The following is a 19526-nucleotide window of genomic DNA, read 5'->3' on the forward strand; positions in this document are numbered from 1 at the left end:
CAAGACAAGATGACAACATAACAACAGACATAACTGCCAACTGCATTCCTCTTACAACCAAACCAGGTTTCAACATGTGCAATTATATCACACAGGTACAATTCTCTGTTTGCTGAGCTAGTTAAAGCCTTCTAGAGCTGACCCTTGTTCAACAGAATAGCTAGGATATTGTCCTTCATCTGTGATCAGTAAATAAGGCTGGTAAAGACCTGTATTTGTTGAGACAGACAGACAGACAGACAGACAGACAGACAGACAGACGGAGGGAGGGAGGGACGGAGGGAGGGAGGGAGGGAGGGATTGGGGTAGGTACCGGACCCCTCAGTGCTATTTGCCTTTTTCTTAATTTTTTTTGTATAATTTTTTAAAACAATACAAAACATCCATAGACAAATGGCAACATACAGACGCTCACCAACATCCACAACATCACCCCTGCCCAGACCCACCTGCTCACACATCTGTCTTTCTCTCTCTCTGTTTCTCTCTCTCTCATACTCCCTCCTACACACATCTCCAGCGCCCGCATCTCTCTCTGCCACATGGCCTCAACCTGCACCATTTTGTTTCTCTCCGTCGCCCCACGCACTTTCAACATTTAGATAAACTATTTTTCAAACTAAAGAAAACAACCTAATGTACTATGTCATACTGCAGGGCTCTGCTCTGACGTACAACCACAAAGAGAATCATGAATTCAAACTCATTCAAACCTCTAAACTTTCTCTTTCATGTGACTAGCTAAGACCAAAGTAAAAAAATAAAATAATATTAAGCTTCCATGTCTGTCTCCATTGATACAACATATAATACATAACATTAAGCTTCCATGTCTGTCTCCATTGATACAACATATAATACATGTCTGTCTCCATAGATACAACATATAATACATAACATTAAGCTTCCACGTCTGTCTCCATAGATACAACATATAATACATAACATTAAGCTTCCATGTCTGTCTCCATAGATACAACATATAATACATAACATTAAGCTTCCATGTCTGTCTCCATAGATACAACATATAATACATAACATTAAGCTTCCATGTCTGTCTCCATAGATACAACATATAATACATAACATTAAGCTTCCATGTCTGTCTCCATAGATACAACATCTAATACATAACATTAAGCTTCCATGTCTGTCTCCATTGATACAACATATAATACATAACATTAAGCTTCCACATTGTCTGTCTCCATAGATACAACATATAATACATAACATTAAGCTTCCATGATACAACATATAATACATAACATTAAGCTTCCATGTCTGTCTCCATAGATACAACATATAATACATAACATTAAGCTTCCATGTCTGTCTCCATAGATACAACATCTAATACATAACATTAAGCTTCCATGTCTGTCTCCATAGATACAACATATAATACATAACATTAAGCTTCCATGTCTGTCTCCATTGATACAACATATAATACAGAACATTAAGCTTCCATGTCTGTCTCCATAGATACAACATATAATACATAACATTAAGCTTCCACGTCTGTCTCCATAGATACAACATATAATACATAACATTAAGCTTCCATGTCTGTCTCCATTGATACAAATTATAATACATAACATTAAGCTTCCATGTCTGTCTCCATTGATACAACATATAATACATAACATTAAGCTTCCATGTCTGTCTCCATAGATACAACATATAATACATAACCTGTCTCCATAGATACAACATATAATACATAACATTAAGCTTCCATGTCTGTCTCCATAGATACAACATATAATACATAACATTAAGCTTCCATGTCTGTCTCCATGTCTGTCTCCATAGATACAACATATAATACATAACATTAAGCTTCCATGTCTGTCTCCATAGATACAACATATAATACATAACATTAAGCTTCCATGTCTGTCTCCATAGATACAACATATAATACATAACATTAAGCTTCCATGTCTGTCTCCATAGATACAACATATAATACATAACATTAAGCTTCCATGTCTGTCTCCATAGATACAACATATAATACATAACATTAAGCTTCCACGTCTGTCTCCATAGATACAACATATAATACATAACATTAAGCTTCCATGTCTGTCTCCATTGATACAAATTATAATACATAACATTAAGCTTCCATGTCTGTCTCCATAGATACAACATATAATACATAACATTAAGCTTCCATGTCTGTCTCCATAGATACAACATATAATACATAACATTAAGCTTCCATGTCTGTCTCCATAGATACAACATATAATACATAACATTAAGCTTCCATGTCTGTCTCCATAGATACAACATATAATACATAACATTAAGCTTCCATGTCTGTCTCCATAGATACAACATATAATACATAACATTAAGCTTCCATGTCTGTCTCCATAGATACAACATCTAATACATAACATTAAGCTTCCATGTCTGTCTCCATAGATACAACATATAATACATAACATTAAGCTTCCATGTCTGTCTCCATAGATACAACATCTAATACATAACATTAAGCTTCCATGTCCGTCTCCATTGATACAACATATAATACATAACATTAAGCTTCCATGTCTGTCTCCATTGATACAACATATAATACATAACATTAAGCTTCCATGTCTGTCTCCATTGATACAACATATAATACATAACATACAACATATAATGTCTGTCTCCATAGATACAACATATAATACATAACATTAAGCTTCCATGTCTGTCTCCATAGATACAACATCTAATACATAACATTAAGCTTCCATGTCTGTCTCCATAGATACAACATATAATACATAACATTAAGCTTCCATGTCTGTCTCCATTGATACAACATATAATACATAACATTAAGCTTCCATGTCTGTCTCCATAGATACAACATATAATACATAACATTAAGCTTCCACGTCTGTCTCCATAGATACAACATATAATACATAACATTAAGCTTCCATGTCTGTCTCCATTGATACATAACATTAAGCTTCCATGTCTGTCTCCATAGATACAACATATAATACATAACATTAAGCTTCCATGTCTGTCTCCATTGATACAACATATAATACATAACATTAAGCTTCCATGTCTGTCTCCATAGATACAACATATAATACATACAACATCTAATACATAACATTAAGCTTCCATGTCTGTCTCCATAGATACAACATATAATACATAACATTAAGCTTCCATGTCTGTCTCCATAGATACAACATATAATACATAACATTAAGCTTCCATGTCTGTCTCCATAGATACAACATATAATACATAACATTAAGCTTCCATGTCTGTCTCCATAGATACAACATATAATACATAACATTAAGCTTCCATGTCTGTCTCCATAGATACAACATATAATACATAACATTAAGCTTCCATGTCTGTCTCCATAGATACAACATATAATACATAACATTAAGCTTCCATGTCTGTCTCCATAGATACAACATATAATACATAACATTAAGCTTCCACATGTCTGTCTCCATAGATACAACATATAATACATAACATTAAGCTTCCATGTCTGTCTCCATAGATACAACATATAATACATAACATTAAGCTTCCATGCCTGTCTCCATAGATACAACATATAATACATAACATTTAGCTTCCATGTCTGTCTCCATAGATATAGATACAACATATAATACATAACATTAAGCTTCCATGTCTGTCTCCATAGATACAACATATAATACATAACATTAAGCTTCCATGTCTGTCTCCATAGATACAACATCTAATACATAACATTAAGCTTCCAACATATAATACATAACATTAAGCTTCCATGTCTGTCTCCATAGATACAACATATAATACATAACATTAAGCTTCCATGTCTGTCTCCATAGATACAACATATAATACATAACATTAAGCTTCCATGTCTGTCTCCATAGTCCAGATACAACTTGTCTGTCTCCATAGATACAACATCTAATACATAACATAAGCTTCCATGTCTGTCTAAGATACAACATATAATACATAACATTAAGCTTCCATGTCTGTCTCCATAGATACAACATATAATACATAACATTAAGCTTCCAGCTTCCACGTCCACGTCGTCTCCATAGATACAACATATAATACATAACATTAAGCTTCCATGTCCGTCTCCATAGATACAACATATAATACATAACATTAAGCTTCCATGTCTGTCTCCATAGATACAACATATAATACATAACATTAAGCTTCCATGTCTGTCTCCATAGATACAACATAACTAAAAAAGCCACTTCTTTACTTTGACACATGTAGCAATGATAAAAAAAACAACTGTGTGGTGCGATAATGGAACTATGTACACAAATTGATTAAGTTGCTGACAAGCCCGGAGTTTGGTTTTTCACTCAGTCCAACCAACCTCTATGAGACTCCTTGCCCTGCTACAGGTAGATCAGGCCCTGCTACAGGTAGATCAGGCCCTGCTACAGGTAGATCAGGCCCTGCTACAGGTAGATCAGGCCCTGCTACAGGTAGATCAAGCCCTGCTACAGGTAGATCAGGCCCTGCTACAGGTAGATCAAACCAGGGAGTATTTGTAATGAATGGGACACCAAGAGAAGTCAGGGAGAAAACAGTAACCTTCTCTTGGTGTCCCATACCGTACATGGGACACCAAGAGAAGTCAGGGAGAAAACAGTAGGTACTTCTCTTGGTGTCTCATTCATTTCAAATCCTCCCTGGTTTGATCTACCTGTAGCAGGGCCTGATCTACCTACTCTAGGTGCATGTCAGTGCTGGACCAGGCAGTATGATACCGTACTGACTATGGTACACTCCTCCAGAGTAACTGGTTGCTGTACAGTGTATATCAGCAGGACCTTTACAAAATCCATCAAAAGTGCACCGGTACTGACAATGTACTTTCAATCACTTCTCTGCCTCGCTGTGCAATACTGTTCCGATATCTGACTTCTGAGTGGCAATAGAAAGCAGACTTATCTCTGCCAAAACATTCAAGAAATGGTACTTCATTGCAGTCAGCAGCACGACCAGGTGAATAGGTATTTGCTTTTACCCTTTAGCGTTGCATCAACCTCACAAGTGGGCTTCTCTGCCTGCTCACAGTTCTTTCTTGCTGATGTTGGTGTACGTTTCAGGGTTTAAAACAACCGTGTGGTGGGATGATTGCTCTTGGGATGGAACTATACACAACCCGGCTACTGAATGGTTTGACAACTAATACAGAGATTGGTTGGCGCTTCATAAATATGTGGATTTGCACAAATGAACTCAAATAAACTTTATGAAACCTTACGGAATCTCATGGAATCTCACAAAACCTTACTGACCCATGGAACTCAAGGAAGTAACGGAACAGAACCTTACCAGTTGCCGGGTGCAGGTAGAACCTTCCCCCCTCGTTGCCAGAGACGATGGAGTAGACGATGGGATCCGTCTCGGTCCCGTCTCTAGTGAGGGCAGAGACGCTGATGACCTCTGATCCTACCAGGGTGGATTCTGGGATCTGGGCGGAGTACTCCTGGCTCAGGAACACTGGCTGGTAGTCGCTCAGGTCGACAACGTGCACCGTAACTGTAGCAACGGAGTACAGTTGTCGGGGAAGCCCCCGGTCTGTGGCTTTGACCTTGAGTTCAAAGGTCGACCGTGTGTTTTCAGCCAGCGACCTCTCCAGGCGCAGGATACCGGAGAACTCTTCCAATGAGAAGTGTCCGCTGTTGTCCTCAAGTAAAGAATACTTCACCTCAGAGTTTATACCTGCAGAAGGAGAGGAGAGAATAGGAGTCAGTCTGGTTGTTGTGAGCAGAGACTATTTCATATAGAGACAGGACACTATCTAGCTACTATGATCTCTATGACATTTCACCTCAGAGATCATATCTGCCGGAGGAGAATAGGAATTATCAGTCTGGTTGGTTTGGCACGACGAATTTGGGTTTCTTCCAAAGTATGCTAGGAGTTAATGGCCTTATCAAAGCTGTATCAAAACAATATGCATCGTGCAATTATGAAGAACAATAAAATAATAAACATCCACAATAAACGTCCATAATAAACATCCACAATAAACATCCATAATTAACATCCATAATAAACATCTATAACGAACAGCCAAACACCCATAATAAACAGCCATAATAAACATCCATAATAAACAGCCATAATAAACAGCCACGTGGTAATACATGATTAGGTATGTGTTTCTACACACCTACAGGAGTGGCCCTGTTCCTCAGGATAATACATGATTAGGTATGTGTTTGAAGGTTAACAATGAGGTAAGGCATGGGGGAAGTTTATGCAAGAGGGCTTTATAGACAAAATGAGAGCAATGTATCGATCTAGGAGACTTCAAAGAGGGCCAGCTTACTTTCTGATACAGAATGCATGCGATGTGTCCTGAACCTGCTGCCCTTAATAAAGCATAGTTGTCACGATCGTTTAAAGATGGATTGGACCAAGGTGCCGCACGGTAGGCGTACATTTTGAATGTATTAAATGAACACCAAAAAAACAAGAAAGATAAACGACACGTAAAGTTTTGTAGCGCTAACACAGCAACAATACAAAAACAAGATCCCACAATCCAAGGTGGGAAAAAAGACTGCCTAAGTATGATCCCCAATCAGAGACAACGATAAACAGCTGCCTCTATTTGGGAACCATACTAGGCCAACAAAGAAATAGAAACATAGATTTGCCCACCTAAGTCACACCCTGACCTAACCAAATAGAGAATAAGCAAGGCTCTCTAAGGTCAGGGCGTGACAATAGTGCACTGTGATAAACTGCATCCAATGATTTCAGTGTATTGGCAGCTGTATTCATATAGATGGTGTCGCCATTGTCTAAAGCCATCAGGAATGTTGACTGAATCATTTGTTTTCTACTATTTAACAAAAGACTGGACCTGTTCCTATAGAAGAAGTCTATTTGAATTCTTAATTTCTTAACCAACTCATCAACATGATTTTTGAAAGATAGCTTTTCGTCAATTCAGATGCCCAGATATTTATAAGCGGGGACACAAACAATGCATAAATTAGTGATGCATTTGTTGACTCATAACCCGCAGTCTCGGTGGTTATATCCACAGGGCAGGCAGATTTTAGATCATGAAATATTGTGTGGATGAAGGGCGGGTGGGTGGTGGTCAAAAAGTATATCGGAGAACTGTCTCTATATTATGACTTGGGAGATAGGAGAATAGTCTCTATGTTATGACTTGGGGGATAGGAGAATAGTCTCTATGTTATGACTTGGGGGATAGGAGAATAGTCTCTATGTTATGACTTGGGGGATAGGAGAATAGTCTCTATGTTATGACCTGGGGGATAGGAAAACAGTCTCTATGTTATGACCTTGGTAAGTATATTGGTGTAGAGCCTCTGCTACATAAAGGGGAGATTTAGATTTGACCATAGAAACAGAATTACTAGGTCAGACAAAGCCCCTCAAACCATAACTCAAAACGTCAATGTCCATTCTAGTCATTCTGATTCTATAAATTTTGGCCCATAGAAATATAATAACTAGATCAGCAAATCCCATTTCAGACTATCCCTCAGAATGGGAATGTCTACTCTGTTCATTTTATCTCAATAATATGACTTACCAGTGTCAGGGTCTTTGGCGTAGATGACAGCGATGGGTGTCCTGATGGTGGTGTTGTCGAACACAGTGACTTCATAGTGGTTGTTCGAGAACTTGGGAGGGTTGTCATTCATATCCTGGATCAGGAGTAAGATGTCTGCTTGGCAGGAGCGGCCTCCGCCGTCCGTGACTTTAACTACCAGATCATACTCCCTCACCTTCTCCCGGTCCAACTGGGCCAGAGTGAACAATTCCCCTGTCACAAATAAAAATAACAAATAATTAGATGAACATATAGATGGACTTAACTTATTCCTTCTATCTCCTAGTGGAGCAGAGGGCATACAGTACAGTAAATGTATAGATGGAAACTGACTGACTGACTGAAAAACACATTGAGATATATATAAAAATGGTGGGAAAAACACTGAGGTGTAAATCAAAATGGTGGGAAAAACACTGAGATGTACAGTACCAGACAAAAGTTTTGACCCACCTACTCATTTTTTTTCATAATAGTGAAGATATCAAAACTATCAAATAACACATATGGAATCATGTAGTAACGAAAAAGTAACAAATCAAAATATATTTTAGATTTTAGATTCTTCAAAGTAGCCACCCTTTGCCTTGAAGAAAGCGTTGCACACTCTTGGCATTCTCTCAACCAGCTTCATGAGGAATGCTTTTACAACAGTCTTGAAGGAGTTCTCACATATGCTGAGCACTTGTTGGCTGGTTTCTTTCACTCTGCGGTCCGACTCATCCCAAACCATCTCAATTGGGTTGAGGTCGGATGATTGTGAAGGCCAGGTCATCTGATGCAGCACTCTATCACGCTCCTTCTTGGTCAAATAGCCCTTACATAACCTGAAGGTGTGTTTTTGGTAATTGTCCTGTTGAAAAACAAATGATAGTCCCACTAAGCACAAACCAGATGGGATCGCTTATCGCTGCAGAATGCTGTGGTAGCCATGCTGGTTAAGTGTGCCTTGAAGTGTGCCTAAATAAATCACAGACAGTGTCACCAGCAAAGCACCCCCACACCATCACATTTCCTCCTCCATGCTTCATGGTGGGAACCACACATGTGGAGAACATCCGTTCACCTATTCTGCATCTCACAAAGACACGGCTGTTGAAACCAAAAAATCTCAAATTTGGACTCATCAGACCAAACGACAGATTTACACCAGTCTAATGCTCATTGCTTGTATTTCTTAGCCCAAGCATGTCTCTTCTTCTTGTTGGTTTCCTTTAGTAGTCATTTCTTTGCAGCAATTTGACCATGAAGGCCTGATTCAGGTCTCCTCTGAACAGTTGAAGTTGAGATGTGTCTGTAACTTGAATTCTAATGAATTTATCCTCTGCAGCAGAGGTAACTCTGGGTCTTCCTTTCCTGTGGTGGTCCTCATGAGAGCCAGTTTCATCATAGCGCTTGATGGTTTTTGCGACTGCTTTCAAAATTCTTTACATTTTCCGGATTGACTGATCTTCATGTCTTAAAGTAATGATGGACCGTCGTTTCTCTTTGCTTATTTGAGCTGTTCTTGCCATAATATGAACTTTGTCTTTTACCAAATAGGGCTGTATACCAACCCTACCTTGTCACAACGAAGATGATTGGCTCAAACGCATTAAGAAGGAAAGAAATTACACAAATAAACTTTTAACAAGGCACACCTGTTAATTGAAATGCATTCCAGGTGACTACCTCATGAAGCTGGTTGAGAGAATGCCAAGATTGTGCAAAGCTGTCATCAAGGCAAAGGGTGCCTACATTAAAGAATCTCAAACATAAAATATATTTAGATTTGTTTAACACTTTTTTGGTTACTACATGATTCCATATGTGTTATTTCATAGTTTTGATGTCTTCACTATTATTCTACAATGTAGAAAATAGCAAAAAAATTCAGAAAAACCCTGCAATAAGTAGGTGTGTCCAAACGTTTGACCGGTACAGTATTTCAAAATGATGGGAAAAAAGGGCCAGACAGTAGGCCTATGCATTCTTTAAAAATAGCATCACAGTTTACAAAATATTTACTGAAATCTATCAAAAATAAACCATGAGAAGTACAAATAAATCACAACATATTTACATTTTCAGTTCTGCCAGCGCCAAACCATTACTTTGGGTTGAAGGCCATGTCAAAGCTTCTCCTAGCATATATGTATAGTGATAGGACCAATTATTGAGATTATGAGCTCTGATTGGCTTACAATAATGAAGCTAGGCTAGTGCTATGACAAACAGGAAGTATGTTTGATGAGAAGCCAAAGCACCAAACATGGAGAAAAAAAACACCAACTATTTATGGTGGTCTGACTGTGCACCATCTTGTCTTCTTGAAGACCTCCGTTTAAGTATTTTGTAAGAATGGAGATGCTATCTCTCAAACCAAACAAATGATGGATTTCACTTAGGACCTCCATTTGTTTAGACCCCACATAAAAGTAGTCTCTAACCTGTCTTTTGATCAAGATGGAACTTGTCTGCGTTGGGACCGTGGAGGGTGTAGGACACTAGTCCGTTGGTGCCGATGTCTGGGTCCGACGCTGAAACCTTCAGTATGAACATGCTTGACGGGGAATTCTCCATGACGACCTCTGTGTACAGCAACTGGACAGAAACATTGATAGTTAGCTACGTCTTAGGTCAAATTGCAGTTGTTGATATTTTATTCATGCTTTAGGTAGGCTACTGCTCATTAATGTGTGACGTATGTATGAATTGTTATAAAGTCCTGACGCAGGTACAACATGTTACCGCTATCTACAGGAATCTAAGTGTCTACTGTAGTGTCATGGCCGACTGACATACCTGCTCACACAGAGGACTGTTATCGTTGACATCTAGAACATGGACCTCTACAGTGGCAGGGGCCTCAAATCTCCCGTCAGTAACTCTTATTTTCAGGGAGTAGTTATCTTTAGCCTCGCGGTCAAGAGACTCTTTGAGGACCAGCCTCCATTCCTCTCCCTCTTGCACAATGGAGAACTGGCCCAATGGGTCTCCGTCTAAGGAAAAACATTTGAATGTAACACATGCCTGTCAATGCTACCTGGGGGCCTATATGGGTTTTGATCATGTCCATCACATTTCTTCCAATGTAGTCACTTTTACACTTAGAATGAACCATTATAGAAGATATATATCTCTGTTATAATGATCCAGTATAGACAATATATTGTTCTCTTATAATAAGCCGTCGTTATAGTAGATACTGTGTATTGCTCTGGAGAAATACTGTGCCCATCTGTTTCTTATTAAAATGTTGTCCATAATGCTGATAGACCTGAAAAACTATCATTCAACTACTTCAAAAAAGTGTATGTGATCAATCATTCAATCAACCAAATTAATCAATCAACAAGACTCACCTGTGATGTAACACGTGATCTGCCTGTTCTCTTTAGTCACATCCATATCAACGGTCGTCAGGCTCATGATGACATCCCCAGGCCTAGTGTTCTCCATGACAGACCCATGGTACACGTCCTCCTTGAACCGAGGAGGGTTGTCGTTCTCGTCAGTCACCGTCACCTCCACCAGAACCGAGGAAGAGAGCTTCACCTCCCCCCCGTGGTCAGTAGCCACCACTGTGAAGCTGTAGTGCTGAGTCATCTCACAGTCCGTCTCTCTCAGAGTAGTTATCCAACCGCTCTCACTGTCGATGGAGAAGACATCGGTGATGTCATCGGGTTCGGCTTCCAAGGTGTAGGTCACCTGTCCATTAGTGTCCTGGTCAGGGTCGTTGGCCGTCACCTGGATGGATGGATGGATTGATGGATTAATTCATTAATTAAAACTAATCTGTTATTGCCCTAAATGAGAATTTGATTTGCACATCATATGAACACAGAAATCGTAAAGAATTGTATACAACATTCAATTACAAAAATATAAGATCAATGAAAAAATATATATATCTGAAAAAAAACATACCTGGATGACGGTGGTTCCTGTTGGCATGTTCTCAGCCAGGAAGGCCTTGTAAGGGTTGGCCTCGAACACCGGCACGTTGTCATTCACATCCTGGACCTGGATGCTGACCGACACCAGCGAGGCTACGTCGGTCCCGTTGTGGTTGCCTTGAGCAATAACATCTATCTGATACCACTTGGTCTTCTCGTGGTCAATGCTCTTCTGGACGAGTAGAGTACCGCTCTCTTTATCCAGAGCAAACACTCTGTCTCTGTTACTCTCCACTGTGTTGCCATTGACCAGGCTGTAGATGACTGGCATGTCGGAGTCGGCCTTGATCGTCCCGATCTCTGTTCCCATGGAGATGTCCTCGGCTGCGGAGAAGGTGTAGAGCGGCTCGGAGAACTTCGGAAGAGGGACCTCAGGTGGGACTACTTTCACCTGCACCGGAACCGTGGAGTTGAAGAATGGTAATCCGCTGTCCCGAGCCTTGACTTTGAAGTTGAATATCTTGTTCTCTTGACCTATCAGACTCTCTTTGACGCTGACAATGCCAGTGAAGGGGTTGATCTCAATGATGTCCTCAGTCACTTCCTCTGCCTCGTCCACAGTGTAGGTGACATCAGCATTTTTGCCGTCGTCTGCGTCGTACGCCACTATCTGAATCACGGGAGAGCCTTTGTTTACAGTAGACTGGATTGACACCTGGTACTCTGTAGCTTTGAACTGAGGGGCATTATCATTCTCATCTGTCAGGATAATCTTCACAGTGCAGAACGCTACTTTCCCTCCGCCATCTTTAGCCATCACCTTGATGGCGATCACTCTTTGGGATGGGTTCTCTCTATCTAAAGGTTGAGATGTTATGATCTGTCCATTCTTGTCTATAGAGAATTTCTCATCTGCCAGTTTGTTGATGATGGTGTAGTCCACGCTGCCGTAAGGTCCATCGTCAGGGTCTATAGCGGCCAGGCGAATCACACGTGTTCCAGCCTCAGCGTTCTCAGCTAGTTCCGCCTCGTAGATGTTTTTGTTGAAATAGGGACTGTGTTTATTAGTGTTCATCATATCAATGTTCACAGGGGCTGTGTTCTGGAAAACTCCATCTGACACAGCCACGGTGAGGTTGTAGAATGGGTCCACATTTCTCTTGCAGACGTTAGAAAAGGAGATAATCCCGGAGGATTCGTTGATGGCGAAGTATCTTCCCTCATTACCTGAGAGGATCTTATACTGTAGATTGTTCAAGTCTCTGGTGTCGGGGTCCGAAGCTTGGATTTTTATGACGATGTGGCCACATTTGGCCATTTCATCCAGTGTTGCCTGATAATGGGTCTTGGAGAAGTTTGGAGGGTTATCGTTGACATCGGTTACGTTAACAATGACATAGGCATCGCTGCTCAACGGGTTTGTGCCATTATCTATGGCTTTGATCTTTAACTGGAAGTGTTTTGTCTTCTCATAGTCCAACACCTGTGTCGTAACAATTAGACCACTCTGGGGGTCTATTTTAAAGAAGTCTGTTTCATTTTCCCCCATCCCCAAAATATGGAAGGTTAAGTCTCTATTTCTGCCTGAGTCTCTATCTGTGGCTGATATCTGTAATACAGACGTGCCTATGGGTAATCCTTCATGTATATCCACTGTGTCAGTCAGCTTGGAGAAGACTGGAGCGTTATCGTTAACATCTTCAACCTCTATTTCGACAGCGGCCTCTGAAAAGGAGCCTGTCACAGAGTCAGTGGCTCGTACCGTCAATAGATGCATTGTCTGGCTCTCATAGTCCAACAAATCAGTGACACTCAACACTCCTGTTTTAAAATCTATGTGAAAGTTTTTCGAGGCATTCTCCTCTTCCAGATTGTAAATAAGCCGATATCCCTCTGGGTTTCTTGCTTGTACATGCAGGATGGTGGTGAAGGGAGATATGTTTTCAGGGACTTTTAGAGGATAGAGCAAAGTCTGAAAAATGGGGTTGGTGCGATTTCTCACCGTGATACTCAGTTCTGCTGAAGTGGTCAAACTGGGCGAGCCCTCGTCTGTGGCCAGGACAGTCAAGGTATATTTATTAGTAGCTTCAAAGTCTATAGGCCGCTGAAGGGACACGTCACCAACATAAGGGTCTATCCTAAAGAGATCAAAATCCTCCTCCAACAAGTACATAATAGAACCATTTTCTCCAAGATCACTGTCGGACGCCATCACTTGAAAGATTACATCTCCTAGGTCTGTGTCTTCAGAGATCATCATGGAGTGAGGCAGGTTCAAGAACCTTGGTGGATTATCATTGACGTCAACTATGTAAACGTTGACGTGGGTTATTGCCCTGCGAGGGGGACTTCTCATGTCTCTCACCTCCACCACTATGTCATAGACATCCTGCTCCTCTCTGTCAAAGGGAACACCGGTGGTCTCAAGCACCCCTGATGTCGGGACTATAGAAAACCGTCCCATTGGGTTCAATACCGAGTAAATCAGAGGCTCATTCAAGTAGCTACCTGATGCTCTCAAAACAACTAACATGTTGACCGACATCGTATTCTCCACAATGGTGGCTGCATACAATCCCTGCTCAAATTGAAGATGGCCGCCTGCTGTTATGTTGGTGACGTTTACCTTAACTGTAGCAAGGTCTTTGTACAGGCCGTCAGAGGCTTTGACCAGCAGCTGGTAAAAGGAATTAAACTCTGAAACATTGTTTACAGAGATAGCACCGGTGGAAGGATGAATGAGAAAAGCATTGTGAAGGTTGCCCTCTGTGATGCTGTACGAGACAGCTGAATCTGCATCTTCTGCCGTAACCCGTACAACCTCCATCTCTCTGACGAGAGGGAAGATGATGGACGACTCGTACACCGGCCTAGAGAATTTGGGGGAACAGTCATTGAAATCCAGGACACGGATGGTGACTCTGGCTGGCTCTGCTGCGTACAGCGACGGTTCCCCTGAGTCCCGTACCTGAATGCTGAAGTGAAACTCAGGTGTTTCTTCAAAGTCCACCTCAGATATCACAGAGAGTGTACCCATGCTGGGATCTATCTTGAAGACTTTCATCGCTTCCGGCTCCAGGATTTGGAAGACTAGGAGAGAGTTAGAGTCCCTGTCAGCATCCGAGGCTCGTAACACTAGAGGTGTGTTGCTCTCCCCCATCACCATGCTGTTTATGTGAGCAGACTCACTAATCTGGCCATGGAATTTCTCCTGGAGGAACACCGGAGGGTTATCATTCTCATCTATCACATAGACGTAAACAACCGTATCTGACGAGGCTCCTGCCGAGGTGCTGGCACGCACTTTGAGTTTGTAAGAGAAACACCTCTCGAAGTTGAGGCTTGCTTGGACAGAGAGAACTCCGGACTCTGCATTGATGTGGAACGTTCCGTTAGGGTCTCCATCTTTGATGCTGTAGTGGACTGCGGATGGGCTGGCTGCTGAGACAGTGATCACGGGAGTTCCCAGAGGACTGGCTTCACTGACTTCTGAGAAGAACTCATCAGAGGGGAACCTGGGAGAGAGAAAAGAGAATGGTTTTTATTAACAATTAGAAAAGCAGTATATAATATCAACAGTACCTGAAGTTGAATTATTTGATGCAATTTACAAATTAAAGCATTTAAGAATTATCAAACAACATAATACTAGTTTATATACATATTAACCTGGGAGGGGTTCTGTCTGAGAGCAGGACGGTGATGGAGACAGAACAGAGATCGCTGTGCTGGGGAAAACCCTGGTCTGTGGCCTTCACTGTCAGATGAAACTGCTCCTGGGGTAGGCTGTCCAGAGGTTTGGCGATAGTGATACTCCCCAGCTCGCCATCAATGTCAAAGGTGTTGTCGACATTCCCTGTAAAGATGGATCAAAGACCAAATCAACAAATATTGTTGAATGTTTGAAATTGTCAACCCATTTGCCTATATGTGAACAGTGGGTTAACTGCCTTGTTCACAGGCAAAAGTACAGATTTTGACCTTGTCAGCTCTGAGATTTGATCTAGCAACCTTTCGGTTACTGGCCCAATGCTCTAACCACTAGGCTACCTGCCACCCCCAGAATGTGAGTGATCAATCAAGTTAAAAACATTCTCAAATATATAATATACTTATCCTGTAGCACTCTTATAAAGAATGCTAAAAATAGATGATCATATTTGAAGATTTTTCACAATTCAAATCCATCATAATCTACCTCTCATAATCTCTGATCTGTGTTGTACCTGAGTGAAGGGAGTAGATAATCTGAGCGTTGCTCCCCGTGTCCTTATCCAGAGCCTTGACACGCAGCACCTCTGTCCCAGCCGCAGCCAGATTGGTGATAGTTCCCTCATAGCCGGCCGCCAGGAAGGCAGGAGAGTGGTCGTTGCAGTCCTCCACATAAACCACTGCCTTCACAAAGTTTCTTTTCACTGGGATCTCCTGATCTCGAACCTACGCATTTAAAGGAGATGGTGAGAGCACATTAACTTAAGCAAAATCAAATTCCTAGATAACCAGCTAAAATGATTGCTATAATCAGACAGAGACGACTTTGCTTTGTGAACCTGTTACGATAGATACGCTGTACTTTAGATCCTCCATGTTTTCAAATGGTCAAGGGAGATGACTAAAAAACATCAACAACATTACCATCACAATGAGGGTGTGCACAGAACGCTTCTCACGGTCCAGCTGCTCAGTCATGACCAGAACACCACTCTTATGGTCCAGATGGAAGATCTTCAGGCTGTCTGGATGGACGCTGCCGTGGAGCGAGTAGATGAGTTTGCTGTTGCTGTCTCGGTCCTGAGCAGAGATGTGGAGGATGTCCTTCCATGGAGAGGTGTCTTCCGGTACACTGACCTCGTAGATGGACTTCATGAACATGGGTCGATGCTCGTTCATGTCCAGCACACGGATATATGCCTAGGAGACATACAGACAGGAAGAGAAACTTAATCTAAAGTTTTACGATAACTACTGATTTACGATGTATTTCATGTGTGTATCACCTGTGTGGTTGCGACCTGATGCCCGTCTGTAACCTGTACAGTCAGATTATAGTTGGACTTCTTCCCTGCATCCAGAGGCCTGGCGATCACGATGCTGCCTGTGTTCCTCTCAATGTCAAAGTCCTGCTCCTCATCGCCCCCTGGGGTAGAACAACACAATAGATAGGAGATGGTAGAAATAAATCAATATCATTCAATCATCCCATACAAGGACCGTTTGAAATTTGACAGTTGAAAGGCCTCAATAGAAGCCTGCCCAGAGTCCCTCAGGTTGTTTGGCTTCGTAATTGTCTGTCACTGAGACTGGCACCAATGGCCTTATGGGAGGAGTGAGTGAAAGCCCATACGGCAGTTGTGACACACAGGTGTGTCATCCAGAACCATAATGACTTGGCCGTGGTTGGAGGATCATTCTTTCAACAGATGGACTTGTGGGCATTGGCGCGTTCACTGGAAACGGAGTTTGCCCAGTCAGAACAGGTGGAAAGACAAGAACAACAACATAACATCCCCAAAGCTACTGAGAGAGGTCAATACCTAATTTCACCCCTTCGAATCTTGTTGGCCATCGTCCTGCATGCGTGCTTGTGAATACAGAATGTGAGCTAAAAGGCCTCTCCCTTCACTGAATACGGACACAAACACAGGTACTGTTTTGCACCCGCATTACTCCCTGTGCATATTATGCCTCATTTACTGAGAGTAAATCAAAAACGATGTGCCGGTATGGGGCCAACGAACCACCGTCATCCTCACATGCTCAGCCATGTATGTATTAATGACAGAAAACAAGGTTGCAGCAAAGGGTTGGCCCCCTGTGTCCAAGTGTCGCAGAATAAGTGTAACACAATTGTTTAAGGGGAAACGTTTGGCAGCGACACACTTCGAACAGACGTCAGGAACAGTAGGGGTAAAGCTCATGCTTGTTCAGCCAGATGGTGTTTATTAAGAAATAGATGCACCTTTTCAAGGCTCACATGACTCCATTTTAAACAAGCTTTCCCTTTTAATGCCACCGGTGGGGACTACATGAAAATACAACATAAAAAATAACAACTTCTGCCACAAAATGTTGAGAATTATTGAATAATTAATCAAATGTTTAGATTTCTAGTTGGTGCTTTTGCAACATGTGAAAAACAAAAATGCAAGTTGGTGTTTATTGTCATTATTATTGTCATTATTGTCATTGCCATTCTTCCCACTGGACACAGACGTCAATTCAACGTCTATTCCACGTTGGTTGAACGTAATTTCATTGAAGTTATGTGGAAACAATGTTGATTCAACCAGTGTGTGCCCAGTTGGTTGTTCTGTAGGCAGAACTGAGCGATTTCCCCTTAGATAGGCCAGCTGCAAAGTTATAATTGGTTAGAGGTTTAGAGGTTTGATGACTGTGAAGCTGCCTTTAGAACAACATTCATGATGAAAAACGCTCATCTGCGGGAAAACAAACATCAAATGTATTCCATGCCCAGATTTAAAAAATATTGAAAGAGGCAAAGAAGAAATAGATTGTTTAAATATATATTGGTTGACCAGATGGAGGGCAGCTGTTCACAGTCGAAGAACAAGTCAAATAAAAACATGAAAACCTCACCGCGTTAGAAGTGCATTGGCTGCCACACTCAGCCATCAAACGCTTTTCCAAATGCGCCATCTAAATTGCCATGTTTGAGTTCATGCATGTCCCATCGCAAAGGCTTGCTTTCATTGGAATAATTTCACAAACATATCTCTGCAGCAGGAATTGTAATACTATAGTGTTACAGGATGTATCACAACCCGGCCGTGATTAGGAGTCCCGTTGGGCGGCGCACCATTGGCCCATAAATAAAGGTTATATAAAGGTTATATAAAGGTTAAATAAAGGTTAAATAAAGGTTATATAAAGGTTAAATAAATGTTTTATAAAGGTTATATAAAGTTTATATAAAGGTTATATAAAGGTTAAATAAAGGTTATATAAAGGTTAAATAAAGGTTATATAAAGGTTAAATAAAGGTTATATAAAGGTTAAATCAAAGTTAAATAAAGGTTATATAAAGGTTATATAAAGGTTATATAAAGGTTTTAATTTAATTGTCAAAGAGCTGGATGAATACTTTAGCAAAGGGTCAGCAGCGTGCTCTGCCACGTGGCCACGTGAGGCAGATCATCCATCAGAGTTAGGCTCTACCTATCCTGTCGTGTCCTGGCCCTTCATCTGAGGAAATATGGCTGTGTTCTCCTCATGCTGGGGTGTAGGGCACACACACACGCGCACGCATGCACGCACACACACACACACACACACACACACACACACACACACACATTGAGCAACTGCCTCTAGCTGAGGTGTTATCTGCCACACCGAGACCAGGCCTGCTCTACTCTGTTCAACAGCAGGCTGACATGAACTCAATGTATTACCATCATAGTTTACACAGGGCACAGCAAAACACACAAAGCACAGCAAAACACACAGGGCACAGCAAAACACACAGAGCACAGTAAAACACACAGAGCACAGCAAAACACACAGAGCACAGCAAAACACACAGAGCACAGCAAAACACACAGAGCACCGCAAAACACACAGAGCACAGCAAAACACACAGAGCACAGCAAAACACGACTCCCATGCCACATTCTCCTCAATAATAATCTCCCTTCCTTCGCAATCCCTTTGCAATCTCATGACGGGTCAGGTTTTGTCTTGATAAGTACATGTTGACAGATCATCTTCATGTTGACTCATCCCCTTTGGTCAGTGTAATAAAACAGCTATTTTTACTCTAAGCCTTTATTGTCTCAGCTAATATAACTATTGCTATAGCAACATCAAATTACACAAATCTGATCATATTTTAGTTTCTAGAAAATAAGGTGTAATTCTACTCACTAAAAAAAAACACTTATCTCTACTTTTGCATGGTCCATATCACCAACACACCTCACACAACACACAGCACACTGCACACAACACACAACACACTGCACACAACACACAACACACAACACACA

General features: G+C 41.3%; 1 protein-coding gene across 1 annotated transcript in view; it reads right to left on the bottom strand.

Moving 5' to 3' along the window:
• Positions 1-19526, bottom strand: part of LOC139390656 (protocadherin Fat 2-like) — an 80752-nt gene that overhangs the window by 37473 nt on the left and 23753 nt on the right. The window contains exons 8-17 of the mRNA XM_071137926.1: positions 16518-16657; positions 16156-16431; positions 15747-15957; positions 15190-15376; positions 11552-15035; positions 10987-11371; positions 10427-10623; positions 10072-10225; positions 7622-7855; positions 5374-5763 (exon numbers count right to left, since the gene is read on the bottom strand). Of these exons, the coding sequence (XP_070994027.1) occupies positions 5374-5763; positions 7622-7855; positions 10072-10225; positions 10427-10623; positions 10987-11371; positions 11552-15035; positions 15190-15376; positions 15747-15957; positions 16156-16431; positions 16518-16657 (5658 nt within the window). The remainder of the gene's footprint in view (positions 1-5373; positions 5764-7621; positions 7856-10071; positions 10226-10426; positions 10624-10986; positions 11372-11551; positions 15036-15189; positions 15377-15746; positions 15958-16155; positions 16432-16517; positions 16658-19526) is intronic.

This window comes from Oncorhynchus clarkii, chromosome 31 (genome assembly GCF_045791955.1).
Source record: "Oncorhynchus clarkii lewisi isolate Uvic-CL-2024 chromosome 31, UVic_Ocla_1.0, whole genome shotgun sequence".
Lineage (NCBI taxonomy): Eukaryota > Metazoa > Chordata > Actinopteri > Salmoniformes > Salmonidae > Oncorhynchus > Oncorhynchus clarkii.